Below are 17,797 nucleotides of genomic sequence, written 5' to 3' on the forward strand. Positions count from 1 at the left end.
ACATCCCTAGTTACTGCAACGATGACAAAAAAGTAATGTTCTTTTAAAATTGCACACTCTCCCATTAATTCCACACGACTTTATTTATAGAATTGAATTTTAATAACAAACCTTTCCAGGAATGAAGCAGCAGAGGTTGGAGTCAACATATTTCATGAACGTCATGTTAAGGAGAGAAAGGCGCGTCTCTACAGCAGCGAGTATGTCAGCATGACGAGCCAGTGAATGGTTTCTCCGTTCAGACTCCCGTCTGGGGGGGAAAAAAGTAGTCAAATAACTGTGTGTTAACGCGTACAATAAACAGCACAACATTTGGCTGAGACTTAAAGGGGCATTAACCACCAAATTTCTTTACAAGAAAATTTTCTTTGCTAGTATAAAGGCACTTTAAGGCATTCTGATTAGTATTGTAAGTTTAGCATTAAAATCCATCCGTCTTTGTCCATCTCAGGAGGCAGCCGTTTTGTCACTTCTGTCGACTAAAAATGACATCACAGTTGCTCAGGAATCAGGTAACAATCAATCATGGCTCAGCTTCATAAAACAGGTGAGCCGTGATTGGTCGTTACCTAAGCCTAAGCTCTGACCAACTGTGATGTCATTTTCAGTCGACGACAAGTGGCAAAATTGCCACCCCCTGAGATGGCTAAAAATGGGTGGATTTTGCTGCTTAAAGGGGAAGTCAACGCAAACATATTTTTTTTAAAGAATATCTTCTATGCAAGCCCACTAGTTGAAACAAGGCATTCTGACAAATATTGCGTTTGTGGAATAAGTGTTAATTCACTCGTTTTTAGCCATCTCTGTCAATCACGGCTCAGATTCAGAAAACAGGTCAGCCGTGATTGGTCATTGTGAGCAGTTGTGATGTCATTTTCAGTCGACAGAAGACAAAATGGCCACCCCAGAGATGGCTAAAAACGAGTGAATTTTGCTGCTTAACTTATATTCCACAAATGCAAAATTAATCAGAATGCCATGTTTCAACTAGTGGGCCTGCTGGGAACATATTCTTGGAAAAAATATGTTTGGGTTGACTTCCGCTTTAACTCATATTCCACAAATGCAATATTAATCAGAATGGTGAGTTTAGACTAGTGAGGGCACATAGAATATACAGGGTCAGGCAAAATGATCTGACACATTTGTAGGTTAAATAAAAGGCAAATAAAGTAAAGAAACAAAAAAGTGTTTTTATTTCGAAAAGTACATATAATGCCATTTTATTCATACAATGCCATTTTGCTTTGTTTCTTTATAATGGCATTGTTTTTCGTTTCTTTTTCAGTGGCTGCCATGAATTGGATTGGTGAGCATCGCGCTTTCATTGTGGAAAAGTGTATCAAAACAAACGAATCTGTAACTGCAACACAATGAGCGTTCCGTTTGCACTTCAATTTTGGTAGACATGATCCCGTACCGGGCGGCACGGTGGTCGACTGGTTAGCACGTCCGCCTCACAGTTCAGAGGTCGTGGGTTCGATCCCGGCTCCGGCCTCCCTGTGTGGAGTTTGCATGTTCTCCCCGTGCCTGCGTGGGTTTGCTCCGGGTACTCCGGTTTCCTCCCACATTCCAAAAACATGCATGGTAAGTTGATTGGACACTCTAAATTGCCCCTAGCTATGATTGTGAGTGCGGATGTTTGTCTCCGTGTGCCCTGCGATTGGCTGGCAACCAATTCAGGGTGTCCCCCGCCTACTGCCCAAAGACAGCTGGGATAGGCTCCAGCACGCCCGCGGCCCTTGTGAGGATAAGCGGTATAGCTAATGGATGGATGGATGGATGATCCCGTACCAGCTCGAAACACTATCTTCTTATGGGTTACCAACTTCAGAGCTACTGGATCTGCATTGAAACAAAAATCAACCGTCCGACCTCGCACCACCAGAACTCCAGAACATTTAAAACATAATGAAACAGAATGGCATTATATGTACTTTTTGAAAATAAAAACACTTTTTTGTTTCTTTATTTTATTTGCCTTTTGTTTAACCTACAAATGTGTCAGATCATTTTGCCTGACCCTGCACTATTGTAAACACAATTTGGGGGTTGAATTCCCCTTTCAGAGAGCCTTAATAAAATTTGCATGCTGCCAGGAGAGAGAGAAGAAGAAGACGAGGGAAAAAAATCTATTTATTTATATGACTGGACACAAATAACTAGTGCCACACAATGGTTTTTTTAACCAACTTGTTCTTGAGCCGTAACCTTATTTTGGTGAAGGGGTTTGTGTTTCCCAATGATCTGAGGGGCTAAGTTGTCAAGGGCTTTATGCTGGGCTGGGCGATATGGCAATTTTTTTTTTTTTTTTTTTAAAGATCAAGATTCTTTTTTTTCATATTGTCTGACCTCAATTATCACAATGTTTCTGTTTTTAAACATGTTCAAACTGCCAGTTTCAAAGCATATGTACTGAAAACTGAAGAAGCAAGACAGATAGTTCAAGATTGAATTAACCCGTAGCGCCTGGCTAAACATCTCTCTAAAATCTAAGAATGTCTTTACAATACAATACAATTTTATTCATATAGCGCATTGGTCGCCGCTATGGAGAGCATAAATGATCTCTGCTTTGTAAAATGTTTAAATTCGGCACCAAGTGGGGGACTCATGAGGCAGGGAGCGCAGCAGTGACTGCACAAAATAACATTACGATGTAGGTATTACGTGTTGATGGTCAATGAGCTTGTGCAGCCTTCTTCATCAATGCATAAGCCACTAATCACACTTAGGGTATGTCAGCCAGCTGGCAACGTTGCTGGGTCAGTCTATTGCGGTAGCTAGTCATTTGGGCCCAAAGCAAACAATGCCAGCCCCACTTAGGTCTTTCTTCAAATAAGTATTTGTTCAGATGGTCAAACAGCCCCAGAAAAGGGTGCAAGAGAATTGCAAATACCGTATTTTCTGGACTATAAGTCGCTACTTTTTTCCTAGGTTTTGAACCATGTGGCTTATATAAAGGTGCGGCTATTATGTGTATTTTTCTTCCACTGCTAAGGGCGCTCTAACTGGAATTACATTATAAATACAATACAACTGCCATTAACAGGATGTGACTGCAGTTGGAGGAGTTCAACAGTCGAGGGGGCTATGCATTAGGTTATGAATTAGGCGGTATTGTGGAAGCAGAGCAATAAAAAGTGGACGTTAACTGACAAATTGGAGTGGCAGTAGGCAGTGACATTAAGATAAGTACTGTTTTTTTCTCTTGGTTCTGTTCCTTTTTAATCAGCAAAGTTGCTACTGTGTTAAAGGGCACTGTTAGGAAAGAATTTGTTTAGATACATACATGTACATTTACGGTTCAAAATTGTTCTGTAAATGCAGTAAATATCAAATTTTTCGACAGATAGGTGTGGCTTATTTATCGTTCTTTCATTATTTTTTAAAAAATAGAGTGGGTGCGGTTTATATAAAGATGCGGCTTATAGTCCAGAAAATATGGTCGGTATTTGTCCAAGTATTTATTCACATAGTATTTGTTAAACAGCCCTAAACAGGGGTGCAAGAGTGGCATGACGTATTAGTAATTAAAGAAACAGCACCCGAAATGTACAAAATAATCCATAGTCTAAAGTGAACAGTAAATGAGCAGTGAATTGTTCAATGTCCAATTTTGGCCCATTTTTGCACATTTACAAGGGGTCATAGTTTTGCATTCTTGTCCTAGAGCATAGGTGTTAAACTCTGGTCCTCAAAGGCCGCTTTCCTGCATTTTTACCATCTTTCCTTGCTGCAACACACCTGATTGAAATGATCAGCTCATCAGCAAGCTCTGAAGGAGACTGATACAATCCTGATCATTTGAATCAGGTGCGTTGCAGCAGGGAGAGATGGAAAACGTGCAGAAAAGCTGCCCTTGAGACCTGTCTCCTAGAGGGTTCATCTGATTGACTTGAGACTTGGGTTGTGCCATCTTAACCCGAGACAACAACAGAGAAAAAAAAAATCTTGAGTTTTCAAAATACTACGTGATGGGGTGCCCCGCCCCCATCATATAGTTTGCGTTTCATAATTCCTTTGCCAAAAAGGAGGAAATGCTCAATAACTCCCCTGCACATGCTCTAAAAAATACCATTCCTTTACATGTATATGCGACCTGAAAACATCTACACTACCGTTCAAAAGTTTGGGGTCACCAAGAAATTTTCTTATTTTTGAAATGCCGTTTGTAGGATCATCATCAGTTTCTTGGCAATTTCTTGCATGGCATAGCCTTAATTTCTAAGAACAATAATCAACTGTTGAGTTTCACATGGAAATTATTTTTTTCTGGCCATTTTGAGCTTTTAATCGACCCCACAAATGTGATGCTGCAGATAGCCAATCTACTCAAAGGAAGGTCAGTTTGATAGCTTCTCTAGTGCTAATGATGATTGCACAAGGGTTTTCTAATATCCTTGAGCCTTCTGACGCAATGGACAAACACCTTATACCTTTAGAACACTGGCGTCATGGTTGCTGGAAATGGGCTTCTATATACCTATATTGCACCAAAAACCAGACATTTGTAGCTAGAATTGTCATTTACCACGTTAATAATGTATAGAATGTATTCGCAGGGGTGTCAAACTCCAGTCCTCGGGGGCCGCCCTCCTGCATGTCTTAGAAGTTTCCAACACACCTGATTCAAACGATCGGGTTCAAGATCAGGCTCCTGCAGAACTTGCTGATGAGCTGATCATTTGAAACAGGAAAGCACTTTGAGTTGCATTTTTATGTATGAAAAGTGCTATATAAATAAAATGTGATTGATTGATTGATTGATGTTGCAGCAGGAAGAGATGGAAAACAGGCAGGACAGCGGCCCTCGAGGACCGGATGGATGAATGGTGGAAAACACCACTTTGGGGTGTTTTTGGTGAAGAAAAGGCATTTTAACACGGCAAAATGCTCAAAAAAGTTGATGATATATCTTTAAAACACAAAGTTTGTGTTTCATGAAAAGCTGTTGCAGAGGCAATGCACAGTTCACCAATAAAACTGCGGATTTTGAGGATCAAAACATGCAAGAAAATTCATGAAACACAACAGGCCTGACAAAATCATCAATATTATATTTCGTTTAGTCCGCTGATAGTGTAGTGGTACACACGCCTGAGTTGTGTGCGGGCAGCGTGGGATCGATTCCCGCTCAGTGACAGTGTCTATGTGTGCCCTGCGACTGGCTGGCGACCAGTTCGGGGTGTAGTCTGCCTTCGCCCATTGACGGCTGGGATAGGCTCCAGCAACTCCCCGCGACCCTATATAGGATAAGCGGTTTGGAAGATGACATGACATGACATATTTCGTTTATTTTGCAATTGAAAAAAAATGGCTCATAGCGCCACCTAGAAATTTTAAACAAAGCAGCCCAGTTGTACATTTCACCGAGATCTACGAAAATTTGGTGGCATATGACCTTCAAAAAAGTTTTGCCATTTTGAATTTACTCTAAAGGTTGGCGTCGCCTTGATGACCAAAGCTACTGGAGGTTGACCCACATGATAATTTCTTCTAAAGATTTCTCACATTTGATAATAGTCCAGGCCTGTTGACATCTACAAATTTATTTTTCATCGTAGTGGTAGCGCCACCTACTGGCTAAAGGAAATATATGTTTCATTTTTTGATGTTTTTCTCCTTGTAGGTTGACCAGATTTACCTAAGATTTGTTTGGAACAGTTTTAGGCCTTCATCATGTTGCAACACTAAGTTTGTAAATTTTCACAAAAAGCTGTTGCCTAGCTCAGAAAGCAACACTACTTTTGAGGGTCAATCAATATTTTAGTATGTTATCGTGCAACTTTTAAACAATGGTTCGCTCACACCCCCTAGAAATATTTAGAAAAACTTAAATTTCACCAAAATCAACGAATATTTTCTGGTATATCTAACAAGCAAAAACCGAAAAAAGTCTCTTGGAGCAATCTACTAAACCTAACAGGAAGTCAGCCATTTTGAATTTACTTTCAAGTTTGACGGCGCTTTGAAAATAAAACCTGCTGTAACTTGACCCATATGATATTTTCTTCTAAAGACTTTTACATTTGATGAGAGTCTAGGGCTGAAGACATCTACGAGCTTATTTTTATCGTCAAGGTAGTGCCACCGACTGGCGTAAGGAAATGTTATTGCTCGGATGAGTGCTTAGGCCTTCACAATGTTAAAATATGAAATGAAATATGAATGAAACAATGCTGATTTTGAGGGTCTAAACATCCATGAAAACTCATGAAACTGTACACACATCAGGCCTCACAAAAACATCAATATTCTATTAGGTAATTGTGCAATTTTGGTTCGCTCGCTAGAGCCACCTAGAATTTTTTTTAAAAAATCATCCCTGGTTGTATGTTTCACAGAGATCTACAAAAACTTGGTAGTATATGTAACCGGCCACGACCTACAAAAAAAGTCTCTTGGAGCCATATGCTAAACCTAACAGGAAGTCTGCCATTTTTAATTGACGTTAAAGTGTAGCGTCACCTTGCAGGGTTTTTCCTGCATTTAAAACTGCGTGGCGGCCGCCTCCAGCTAATTTTGTGCCCGCCCGCAGCCAGAGCGATTGATATCGCTCAGCACAGTGTAAAGCTCCAGCTGTGTCTATTGGGCGATTGATGTCCCTCTGCGGCAGCAGCGTATTTTAATTGCAGATGCAGTATTCGCAACTCTGGAGGCGCTATATCAGGCCTGGCCAACCTACGGCTCACGAGCCGCATGCGGCTCTTCGCCAGGTTTTATGTGGCTCTTGAAGCCCTTTTCACTGTGAACTTGCAGCGCTCCATTGTCAAAGTTATTCATTGTGTATGTGTTGAGATGAGAATGGAGCGTTGCTGGGGTGCGCTGTGTGTACTCGGACATCATTGGAGATGAACTGGCAATAGATTCACTGCTATTTTGGCAGACTAATTTGCAAGTAACAGCATGAGGACAATGAAGGAAGGTTTGATAAATACTGTAAAGTGCATTTACTGTATTAATAATGAAAGATACATCCTATCTCCTCTTGATTTATCTTTTTTAAAACGAGCAATGACTAGGCTTTCTTTTGTAACAATGAAAGAAGGCAATAAAGGCAATTTGTCAAGGTGTGGTGTCCTCATCTAAAGCAGTGGGAAAACACTCACTTTTTACTTCTTGGTCGGCTGCTATGTTAGCACTTCCAACTGTTGCGTGTCTGATAAAAGGTTTGTCCAAACGCGGCGATTGAACAGATTACCTTCGGCAAGCGAGATACCAGGTATATGCATCTCAAGCATGCACTTTGACGCAAATGAGATCAAGGGAAAAAACGTTGAGTGGTGTTGCCTGTGTTTCAACTTGCTTGAAAGTTTGAACTCAGCATAAGATAAAAAGCCATACAAAGAAGGAGAGTTTGTCAAAATATGCAAGCGAGCTGGGGACTGAGGGGATGAGATGGGGTAGTTTATGTGCACCCATATGTATAACGTCGCTTTTTGCAACACTTTAAAAATTGTGGCTCTAGTTTTAATAAATGAATGCTTTAACATGATAATAGTCATTCTTATTGTAGCTCTTAAAGTATGTTCACTTTAAAAGAAAATGAGTCAGTTGAATTTACAGAATACTTGGACATCATGGCGCATGGTCAGGATGGTACCATCTACAAACTTATTTTTATCGTACTGGTAGTGCCACCTATGGCTAAAAGAAATTATGTTTTTTTTTTTTTTATGTTTTTCTCCCAGCGCGTAACCAGATTTACCTCATATTTGCTCGGAAGAGTGTTTAGGCCTTTCCTGATGTTAAAACACAAAGTTTGTGATTTTTTTTGCAAAAAGCTGTTGCCGTGGCAACAGTTCACCAATAAAACAATGCTAATATTGATGGTCTACACATGCATGAAAAGTCATGAAACTGCGCACACATTAGGCCTGGCAAAATCATCAATATTACAATACTTTATTTTGCAATTAAAAAAAAAAGGCTCATTGCGCCCCCTAGACATTTTTAACAAAGCAGCCCCGGTTGTACGTTTCACCGAGATCTATGAAAACGTAGTGGTGTATGTAACGAGTGAAGACCTACAAAAAGTCTCTTGGAGCCATATACTAAACCTAACAGGAAGTACACCATTTCAAATTTATTTTAAAAGTTGGTGTCACCTTGACTACAAAAGCTGCTCTAACTTGACCCATGAGGATTTCTTCTACCGATTTCTCACTTTGATGATAGTCTGGAACCCCTCGATTTTGTTATCAAAGGAACGTCCTGGTAAGTTTGACCTACGACTATGAAAACTGGGAGGCATGTGTAGCACCCCCAGACGTACAAAAAGTCTTTGATACCCATGCCCGAACATGTACAGGAAGTTAGTTATGAGGATTCTCAAGTAGAACTAACGTTCACCCCATTTGTGAACATGTACAGGGGTCATACATTTGCCCCCAAGTCCGAGATGGTTCACCCTATTGACTTGAAACTCATCACGTGGGACAACAATAGGGAAAAATATTTTACGTTTTCGAAACACTATATGACGGGGACTGAGCATCAAACTTTGCGTTTCATAATTCCTGCTTAACGAAGGATTCTAGGTTGTACGTTTTACCTACATCTATGAAAATTTGCTGGTATATGTAAACACCTAAGACCTACAAAAATGTCATTTATAGCCATGTGCTAAACTTTACAAGAAGTCAACCGTTTTGAATTTCCTTTAGAATTGTCGCAGCTTTTTTGTGACTTTCACAGTCATCCTATTTTAACGAACTCCTCCTAGAGCATTTATCCGATCGTCTTCAAACTTTGCATGCTTCATCTAAAGATGTTGAAGATGAACAGTTATTGAAATCTTTTTATTTCGCTGTCCAGGAAGTGAGTAATGAGTAGTTAAAGTACAACTTAGGTCCATTTGTGCACATTTACAGGGGTCACACCTTTGCCCCCTAGTCCAAGATGGTTCATCCGATTGACTTCAAATTTGGGTTGTACCATCTCATCACGTTGGACAACAATAGGGGAAAACCTTTTACGTTTTCAAAACACTATATGACAGGGGCTGAGCATCAAACTTTGTGTTTCATTTCAACTCCTTTTTAACGAAGGATTCTGGGTTGTACGTTTCACAAACATCTGTGAAAATTTGGTGGTATATGTATCAGTCTAAGACCTTCAAAAACGTCTTTTGTGCTAAACCTAACAGGAAGTCAACCATTTTGAATTTACTCTGGAATTGTCGCAATTTTGGGGGATTTTCATAGTGGTCATATTTTAACGAACTCCTCCTAGAGCATTTATCCGATCGTCTTCAAACTTTGTATGCTTCATCTAAAGATGTTTAAGATGAAAAGTTATTGAAATCTTTTTACTTTGTTTTACCATGTTGTAGTGGCAATGCGCTGTATATCATGAAAACTGATGCTGATGTCTAAACCTTGGCGAAAATAAATAATTGAGAGATTTCTTGTGCTTTTTTCCCTAAAAAAGCTCGACAGCGCCACCTAATTGTTTACCAAGCGTTCCCGGTTCCACGTACAGCTGTAAAAACTGGAAAGCATATGTAACAGACCAAGATTTTAAACAACGTTTTTAGAGTCATGTGCAAAATTAACAGGAAGTCCCCCATTTTGACTTTATTTGAAATTTTGCGCTAAGTTTTGACGTTTATAGTGGTCATATTTGAACTTACTCCTCCTAGAGAATTTATCCGATTGATTCCAAACTTCCTGTGGTTCATCTAAATATGTTTATGATGAAAATTTATTGAACACTTTTAATTTAATCGCACGCTGTTGCCACGGCGATGCAATGATTATGAAGAAAAATGATACCGTTTTTGAGTGTCCAAACCTGTGCAAAAACTCGTGAAGATTTTGCACAAACATCAGACATGGCATAAAAATAAAAACTGTAGGGATTTTATGTGCTTGTTTAAAAAAATGTCTCTATAGATGCCCCGACACACATTTAAGGAAGCATTCACGGTTCTACATTTAACCTAGGTCTGTGACAATTTGGAGACATCTGTAACAGCCCAAGACCTACAAAAAAGTATCTTCTAGCCATAGGCTAAATCTTATAGTAAGTCCGCCATTTTTACTTAATTTTGGAGGCCGACATTTATGGCCTTTTTGTAGAGGTCATATTTTAACAAATTCCTAGAGATTTTATCCGATCGTCTACAAACTTAATGTGTTTCGCCTAAACATGCTAAAGATGAAAAGTTATCGCAAGTTTTTTATTACGCTGCACGCTGTTGCCATGGTGATGAGCCAAAGACAAATTCCGCTGTCTTTGACGATCTAAACCTAGGCGAAAACTCATGCACCTTTGGACATACATCAGACCAGGCATAAACACAGACAATTTTTATGCTTTTTGTCCTATGTGCGGGCGGCATGGTGGTCGACTGGTTAGCACGTCCGCCTCACAGTTCAGAGGTCGTGGGTTCGATCCCGGCTCCGGCCTCCCTGTGTGGAGTTTGCATGTTCTCCCTGTGCCTGCGTGTGTTTTCTCCGGGAACTCTGGTTTCCTCCCACATTCCAAAAACATGCGTGGTAAGTTGATTGGACACTCTAAATTGCCCCTAGGTGTGATTGTGAGTGCGGATGTTTGTTTGTTTCTGTGTGCCCTGCGATTGGCTGGCAACCAATTCAGGGTGTCCCCTGCCTACTGCCCATTGACAGCTGGGATAGGCTTCAGCACTCCCGCGACCCATGTGAGGATAAGCGGTAAAAATAATGGATGGATGGATGGATGTCCATCCGGCAAGTACCCCGATTTGCAAGTACCTGGACTTGCAAGTACCCCAATTTGGCCAGGGTTGCGAGGGCCCATTATAGCTGCTCGCAGCTCTAGTTCCAATTTGAAATTCACAACATTCAACTCATTCGACTCATATTGGTCAAGCTTTTCAACAAACCCCAAATTCCTATTTCCAACTCATTCACGCTTAAAAAACCCCACAAAAATTCAACTATTCACCATTCATTTCCATTGGCACATTCAACCTTTCAAATTTACACCATTCCAATTCCCACAAATTCAAGTCATTCCAACTCATTCGGCTCACATTCAACTTTTCAACATCCCAAAATTCCTATTTCCCACATATTCAAGTCATTCACCCTTAAAAAACCCACACAAATTCAACTGTTCACCATTCATTTCCATTGGCATATTTAACTTTTCACATTTACACCATTCCAAATTCCACAAATTCAAGTCATTCCAACACATTCAGCTCACATTCAGCTTTTCACCGCCCCCAAAATTCCTACTTTCCACATATTCAACTCATTCACACTTAAAACCCACAAAAATTCAACTATTGACCATTCATTTCCATTGGAAGATTCAACTTTTCATATTTACACCTTCCCAATTTCCAGAACTTCAAGTCATTCAATTCACATTCAGCTTTTCAACATCCCCAAAATTCCTACTTCCCACACATTCAACCCTTAGAAAAGCCATACAATTTCACCACTCATTTCCAGTGGACCGGTGTTATTGCCCCCTGGTCTAACCAGTGCGGCGGCCATCTTGGACAGGGACATTAGCTAGACTGGGGATACTCGCCCCGAGGTCTCCCCAGTGCGACAGCCATCTTGGTCAGGGACATTAGCTAGACTGAGGATACTCGCCCCGAGGTGTACCTGGTGTGGCGGCCATCTTGAACAGGGTCATTAGCCAGAGGAGGGATACTCACCCCGAGGTCGCCCCTGTGCGGCGGCCATCTTGGACAGGGAAATTAGCTATACTGGGGATACTCACCCCAAGGTCTACCCGGTGTGGCGGCCATCTTGGACAGGGACATTAGTGAGACTGGGGATACTCACCCCGAGGTCTCCCCGGTGACGCGGCCATCTTGGACATGGACATTAGCTAGACTGGGGATAATTACCCCGAGGTCTATCCGGTGCGGCGGCCATCTTGGACAGGGACATTAGCTAGACCTGGGATAATCTACCCGAGGTCTCCCCGGTGAGGCGGCCATCTTGGACAGGGACATTAGCTAGACTGGGGATACTCAACCGACGTCTCCCCGATGCGGCGGCCATCTTGGGGGAGGACCCAAAATCAACAGGAAGTGACCCAAATAACCCGGAAATGGACCGGAAGTGACCCTAATGACCCGGAAATGAACCGGAAGTGACCCTAATGAGCCGGGAATGGACCGGAAGTGACCCTAATGAGTCGGAAATGGACCGGAAGTGACCCAATGAGCCGGAAATGGACCAGAAGTGACCTAAATGAGCCGGAAATGGACCAGAAGTGACCCAAATGAGCCGGACATGGACCAAAAGTGACCCAAATGAGCTGGCAATGAACCAAAAGGGACCCAAATGACCCAGAAATGAACCGGAAGTATTTTCTTCCCTTCTGATTTTTTATGTCCTCCTCATTCCAGGCTATTTTCTATAATTTGAGGTCATTCAACTTCATTCAGTATCATTTCAACGCATTCCACAGTTTTTCAGAGGTCATTCAACTTCATTCAGTATCATTCAACTTCATTCCACTTTATTCAACTTCATTCAGTATCATTCAACTTTATTCAGTATCATTCGACTCTATTCCACTTAATTCAACTTCATTCAACTTTATTCAACTTCATTCCACTTTATTCGACTTCATTCAGTATCATTCAACTTTATTCCACTTTATTCAACTCAATTCAACTTCATTCCAACGCATTCCGCAGTTTCTTTTCAGCTTCCTTTGTCCTCACACGCAATTTCTCCAGAAATTGCATTCTCTAGTTATTCTATTTTATTCCGACCACTTTTTCGGTGTGCGACTCCTTCCACATTTTTCATCCGATTGACTTCGTTCAAGTTTCTAAACATTCAGAAAATTCATGCCTTCCGGGGTAGTATTTTTTTTCGTTCCCCAAATTTACCGTTTCCCCATTATTTCCTGTTTTTCACCCCCCAAAAAACATTCATTTCCAATGGCATATTCAACATTTCCCATTTCCACCATTCCAATTTAAAATTCACAAGATTCAACTCATTCAACTCACATTGGTAAAGCTTTTCAACACACCCACAATTCCTACTTCCCAAAAATTCAACTTATTGATCCGTAAAAAACCCCACAAAATTCCACTATTCACTCCCATTGCCATATTCAACAATTCACATTTACATCATTCCAATTTGAAATTGACAACATTCATCTCATTCAACTCATATTGGTCAAGCTTTTCAACATACCCCAAATTCCTATTTCTCACACATTCAACTCATTCACCCTTAAAAAATCCACAAAAATTCCACTATTAACCATTCATTTCCATTGGAACATTCAACTTTTCAATTGACCACCTTCCCCAATTCCTACAAATTCAACTTATGCAACTCATATTCAGCTTTTCAACACCCCCAAAATTCCTACTTTCCACACATTCAACTCATTCACCCTTAAAAAAACATATATATATATATATATATATATATATATATATATATATATATATATACATTATATATCTTATTTATATATATATATATATATATATATATATTATTTATATATATATTATTTATATTATTTATATATATATTATTTCTATATATATATTTATATATATCTTATTTATATATTTTACATATAACACCCCATTGGAGGTAATGTAATTTAACCCAAAAATGACTCTGGTTTTGAAGTGTGACAACCAAGTCAATTCTGCTTTTTTTTTTTTTTTTTTTTTACTTCCAACCACTCAACATGTTCAGGGGGATCAGAGCTACGCATACTTTTTTTTTTCATGCCCTTTGTAGGTCCTGCACGCAGATCACGGCGTCATCATGCTCCATGCAATTATACCCCTAAACCACAAGGTAGCGCAAGACTAATTATTTTACTTGCACATCACTGCAAGACGAAACAAAGAACAAGCAGGTGGCGTCCAGATGAGAAAATACAGCTTTGATATAAAGCTTTCTGGCGACAAAACAAAGCATATCCAGCTGGCAACAAAACAGTCCTCGGTGCACGCCGGCGAAAGCCTCATAATGACTCAAAGAAAAGCGATCGCCAGGCAACGTCATGTAATGTTTGCATTCGTGAGTGTTGGAGAAAATGGGTGGCACCAGAGAGTAATTATTTTACTTGCACATGCCTAGAATAGGATCGAAGAAGCCGGTGATGTCAGATGATAAAAGACAGCTTTTAAACCAAAAGGTGGCGCCAGAGACTAATTATTTTACTTGCACATGCCAAGAATAGGAACGAAGAAGAAGCCGGTGACGTCAGATGAAAAGAGGCAGCGTTTGATTGACAAAAACAATACGTGTGTGTGTGGCCCTCCAACGATCCAAACATCTCCAAAACGATTGGCGTGACATTGTCTCGCGCTGTCTTTATTTAGATACAAGGAAAATCCTGTATATTTGTCTATACCTTGTCCAACGCGCACGCACGTGCACATGTCGCTCGTGCACGCATGCGCGCTTTGCATTGCTTTGCAAGCACTCGTAACGCCATTCGTGCATGCATTGCAATGTATGTATGTGCAACATGCGTGTGTGCACGTGCAAAGCGTTTGCAAGTTTGTGATTTTGCCTCCCTCTGCAGGCGCTCTAGTGCTAAAGCGCCTGCAGAGGGAGACAAAACATCATAAATACAAGTCAGCACTAACAAGCCATGACGGTAATGTGTTAAAAATTTCACATATAAGTCGCTCCGGAGTATAGGTCTTCACCATTATAGTCCGGAAAATACGGTACATGTGTGTGTATTGCATAGATTGATAGTATTATCTGTTTCTTGTGCAGTTTCACAATATAATCAGGCAACTTCGCTGCACACTTAGTCCGTGGAGTTTGTTTGTGAATGTTTAGCTGTTTGGATAAGATGGCTTCCTCTACTAGCAAGGCCTTTTTTAATTACTTATTTAACAAAACATTGGACTTTAACCGTTTAAAATATTCATGCATTTTAATAGCTTTTAGGATGTATCTTATGTTTCTTTATGTGGTTTACAATAACATGTGAAATGATATAGAAGTCATGGCTTGTTGGTGCTGACTTGTATTTATGATGTTTTGCCTCCCTCTGCAGGCACTTAAGCACTAACAAGCAATGACAGTAAAGTGTTAATAATTTCACACATAAGTCACTGCAGAGAATAAGTCGCACACCCTGACAAACTATGAAAAAAAATCGCGATTTATAGTCCGGAAAATACGATATATATATATATATATATATATAAATAAAAAGATAAATATAAACCAACTTCAGATCATGTTTTTGGGTGGTATTTCTCTCCACTTTAATGTTGTCTTCTATAAATTAAATCAAATATCTCTTATTTAGAGCTGTATTCTATGAATTGCTTTGGTTCAGTCGGGAGCTCCCTTACAGCAGTCATCACGGCGATGTTACGACTGAAAGTCCGAATAGTATGTTTTGTCTGTGTTTACATATTCACTTGTTTTCCTGTCCACTGATAGTGTAGTGGTACACACGCCTGAGTTGTGTGCGGGCAGCATGGGATCGATTCCCGCTCAGTGACAGTGTCTATGTGTGCCCTGCGACTGGCTGGCGACCAGTTCGGGGTGTAGTCTGCCTTCGCCCATTGACGGCTGGGATAGGCTCCAGCAACTCCCCGCGATCCTGTATAGGATAAGCGGTTTGGAAGATGACATGACTTGTTTTCCTTTCACATGATATTTCTCAGTACAGTGATTTAGGGGATAGGGACCAAGCCCTACCATAAATAGTAAAAATCTGTAAGTAACTTACACTCACACAAAGAATGATTTTAAATTGAGTATGGATGCCACAAGATGGCAGCAAAGCAAGGGTAAACAAGGCTATAGCCTGAATAAATGAATCTCCTCCTCTCAGTTCAACATCACTTTTTGGCACCAAGATACCAGACAGTGCCAAAGCAATATTTCTAAGTTCGACATGAAAAAAAAAACAGTGACTACCCCCCCACCCCTTCCCCCCCAAAACAAACAAAAACAAAAAAAAAACTGCGAATAGGTGGACTTTGTCATGCTGAAATGCAAATGCACAGGGGTTCACTGTACTAGGCTTTATACTTGAGTCTTAGGGGTGGTCAGAAAATAAAGGTGTTGGCCACGTGCATCACCGGACCTTTGCATGCTGCTACTGAATAACCATTAATGTAATCACTTCTTCTGACATGACACTTACCTGGGAAGTTGAGCTTTGACTTGCCTCTGACACATGCTGTGGTAACGCTCCACCTTAAGGAATCCCTGATTAAGAACACGCTGGCATATCATATCCATTCGCTTACAAACCTGAAGGGTACAAACAACAAAAGTCAATGTTATTCATACAGGGGCATATTCTCCCATGTGCTTGAATCAGAAAAGCCTCACTAAGCACTTTTTGGGCTGTGCAGATTTTCCCATCGACTGACAAATATTGCGGTATCAACTAAAGCATGTTTTGTCTTCCGATCTCAGGAGGCTGTACTCAGGTTTATCACCTCTCGTAGTTGAAACACCGTATCAGGGTTTTTCCTGTGTTCAAAATTGCAGGCAGCTGCCTCCAGCTAATTTTGTGCCCGCCTCCAGCGAGAGAGATTGCTATTGCTCAACACAGCGCGATTGATGTCTGCGGCAGCAAAGCAGCGTTCACCACTATGGAGTCGCTATATCAGGTCTGGCCAACCTGCGTCTTGCGAGCCGCATGCAGCTCTTTAAGCCCTTTGACATCTGCCACGATGGAAAATCCCCTCGGAATGGAACATATTTTACTTTCCGGCAACCTGCCGTCGTGACGTCATGTCATCTTCCAAACCGCTTATCCTATACAGGGTCGCGGGGATTTGCTGGAGCCTATCCCAGCCGTCAATGGGCGAAGGCAGACTACACCCCGAACTGGTCGCCAGCCAGTCGCAGGGCACACATAGACACTGTCACTGAGCGGGAATCGATCCCACGCTGCCCGCACACAACTCAGGCGTGTGTACCACTACACTATCAGTGGACCCCGTCGTGACGTCAGAAAGCATTTCCAATAGAATGGGAGCCGGCTAGCGATTTACTGCTATTTTGGCTGACTTATTTACAAGTAACGGCATGAGGACATTGGAGGAAGTCTTGATAAATAAAGTACATTTATTGTATTAACACTAAAAGATACTTGTCTCCTCTTGATTTGCCTTTTTAAAATGAGCAGACTAGGCTTACTTTTGTATCAATGAACGATACATTTTGTAAACCAGGGGGAAAAGGCTCACTTTTGACTTCCTGGTCGGCTGCTATGTCAACACTTCCAAATATGGGCACACTGTTGCGTGTATGATAAAGAGCTTGTCCGAACACAGCGGTTGAGATTGAGATTACATTCGGCAAGCGAGGTACCAGCACGTAGCTATGAGGATCTCATGAGTGAACTTGCAAATGCAAATGAGATGGATGGAAAAAAAACATCATAACGAAAATATCAAGTTCAACACAAGACATTTTAATACAGTTCTTGTTTAATGTAATGGCAACCCCACTAAACCAAACAACAAAAACAAAACAGCAACACCAGCACAAATATACTGCAAATGTAGCATATATTGTGAGCTCATGTGAAGGGAGATTTTCTGCAGGGTCATTCTGCCTTATATAAATTTGGCATCAATTGAGCAAGGCTTCACATCTTCAGCGGTACTTCAGTTCCCTCCATGTAAACATTAACCAGAAATTTTCAAAAGGGGACTGAACTTCGAACTTATGAGCACAAGTTACTCTCTCTGAAAGGTCAATCAGAAAAGCAGACACAGTTGTTCCCAGAATTTATGAAGCAGTTTCTTTCAACTTGCTTGTAAGTTGGAACACTGCATAAGATAAAAAGCCATACAAAG

General features: G+C 40.8%; 1 protein-coding gene across 3 annotated transcripts in view; it reads right to left on the reverse strand.

Annotated features, from left to right (window-relative positions):
- fbxo28 (F-box protein 28) overlaps positions 1-17,797 on the reverse strand; it is a 51,398-nt gene that overhangs the window by 13,976 nt on the left and 19,625 nt on the right. For all 3 annotated transcript variants that reach the window (XM_086044545.1, XM_086044544.1, XM_086044543.1), the window contains 2 exons: positions 16,126-16,235; positions 112-250 (listed from right to left, as the gene is read on the reverse strand). In XM_086044545.1, the coding sequence (XP_085900671.1) occupies positions 112-250; positions 16,126-16,235 (249 nt within the window). The remainder of the gene's footprint in view (positions 1-111; positions 251-16,125; positions 16,236-17,797) is intronic.

The sequence above is a fragment of the Filicampus tigris genome, chromosome 11, assembly GCF_054856515.1.
Source record: "Filicampus tigris isolate MCC_2025a chromosome 11, RoL_Ftig_1.0, whole genome shotgun sequence".
Lineage (NCBI taxonomy): Eukaryota > Metazoa > Chordata > Actinopteri > Syngnathiformes > Syngnathidae > Filicampus > Filicampus tigris.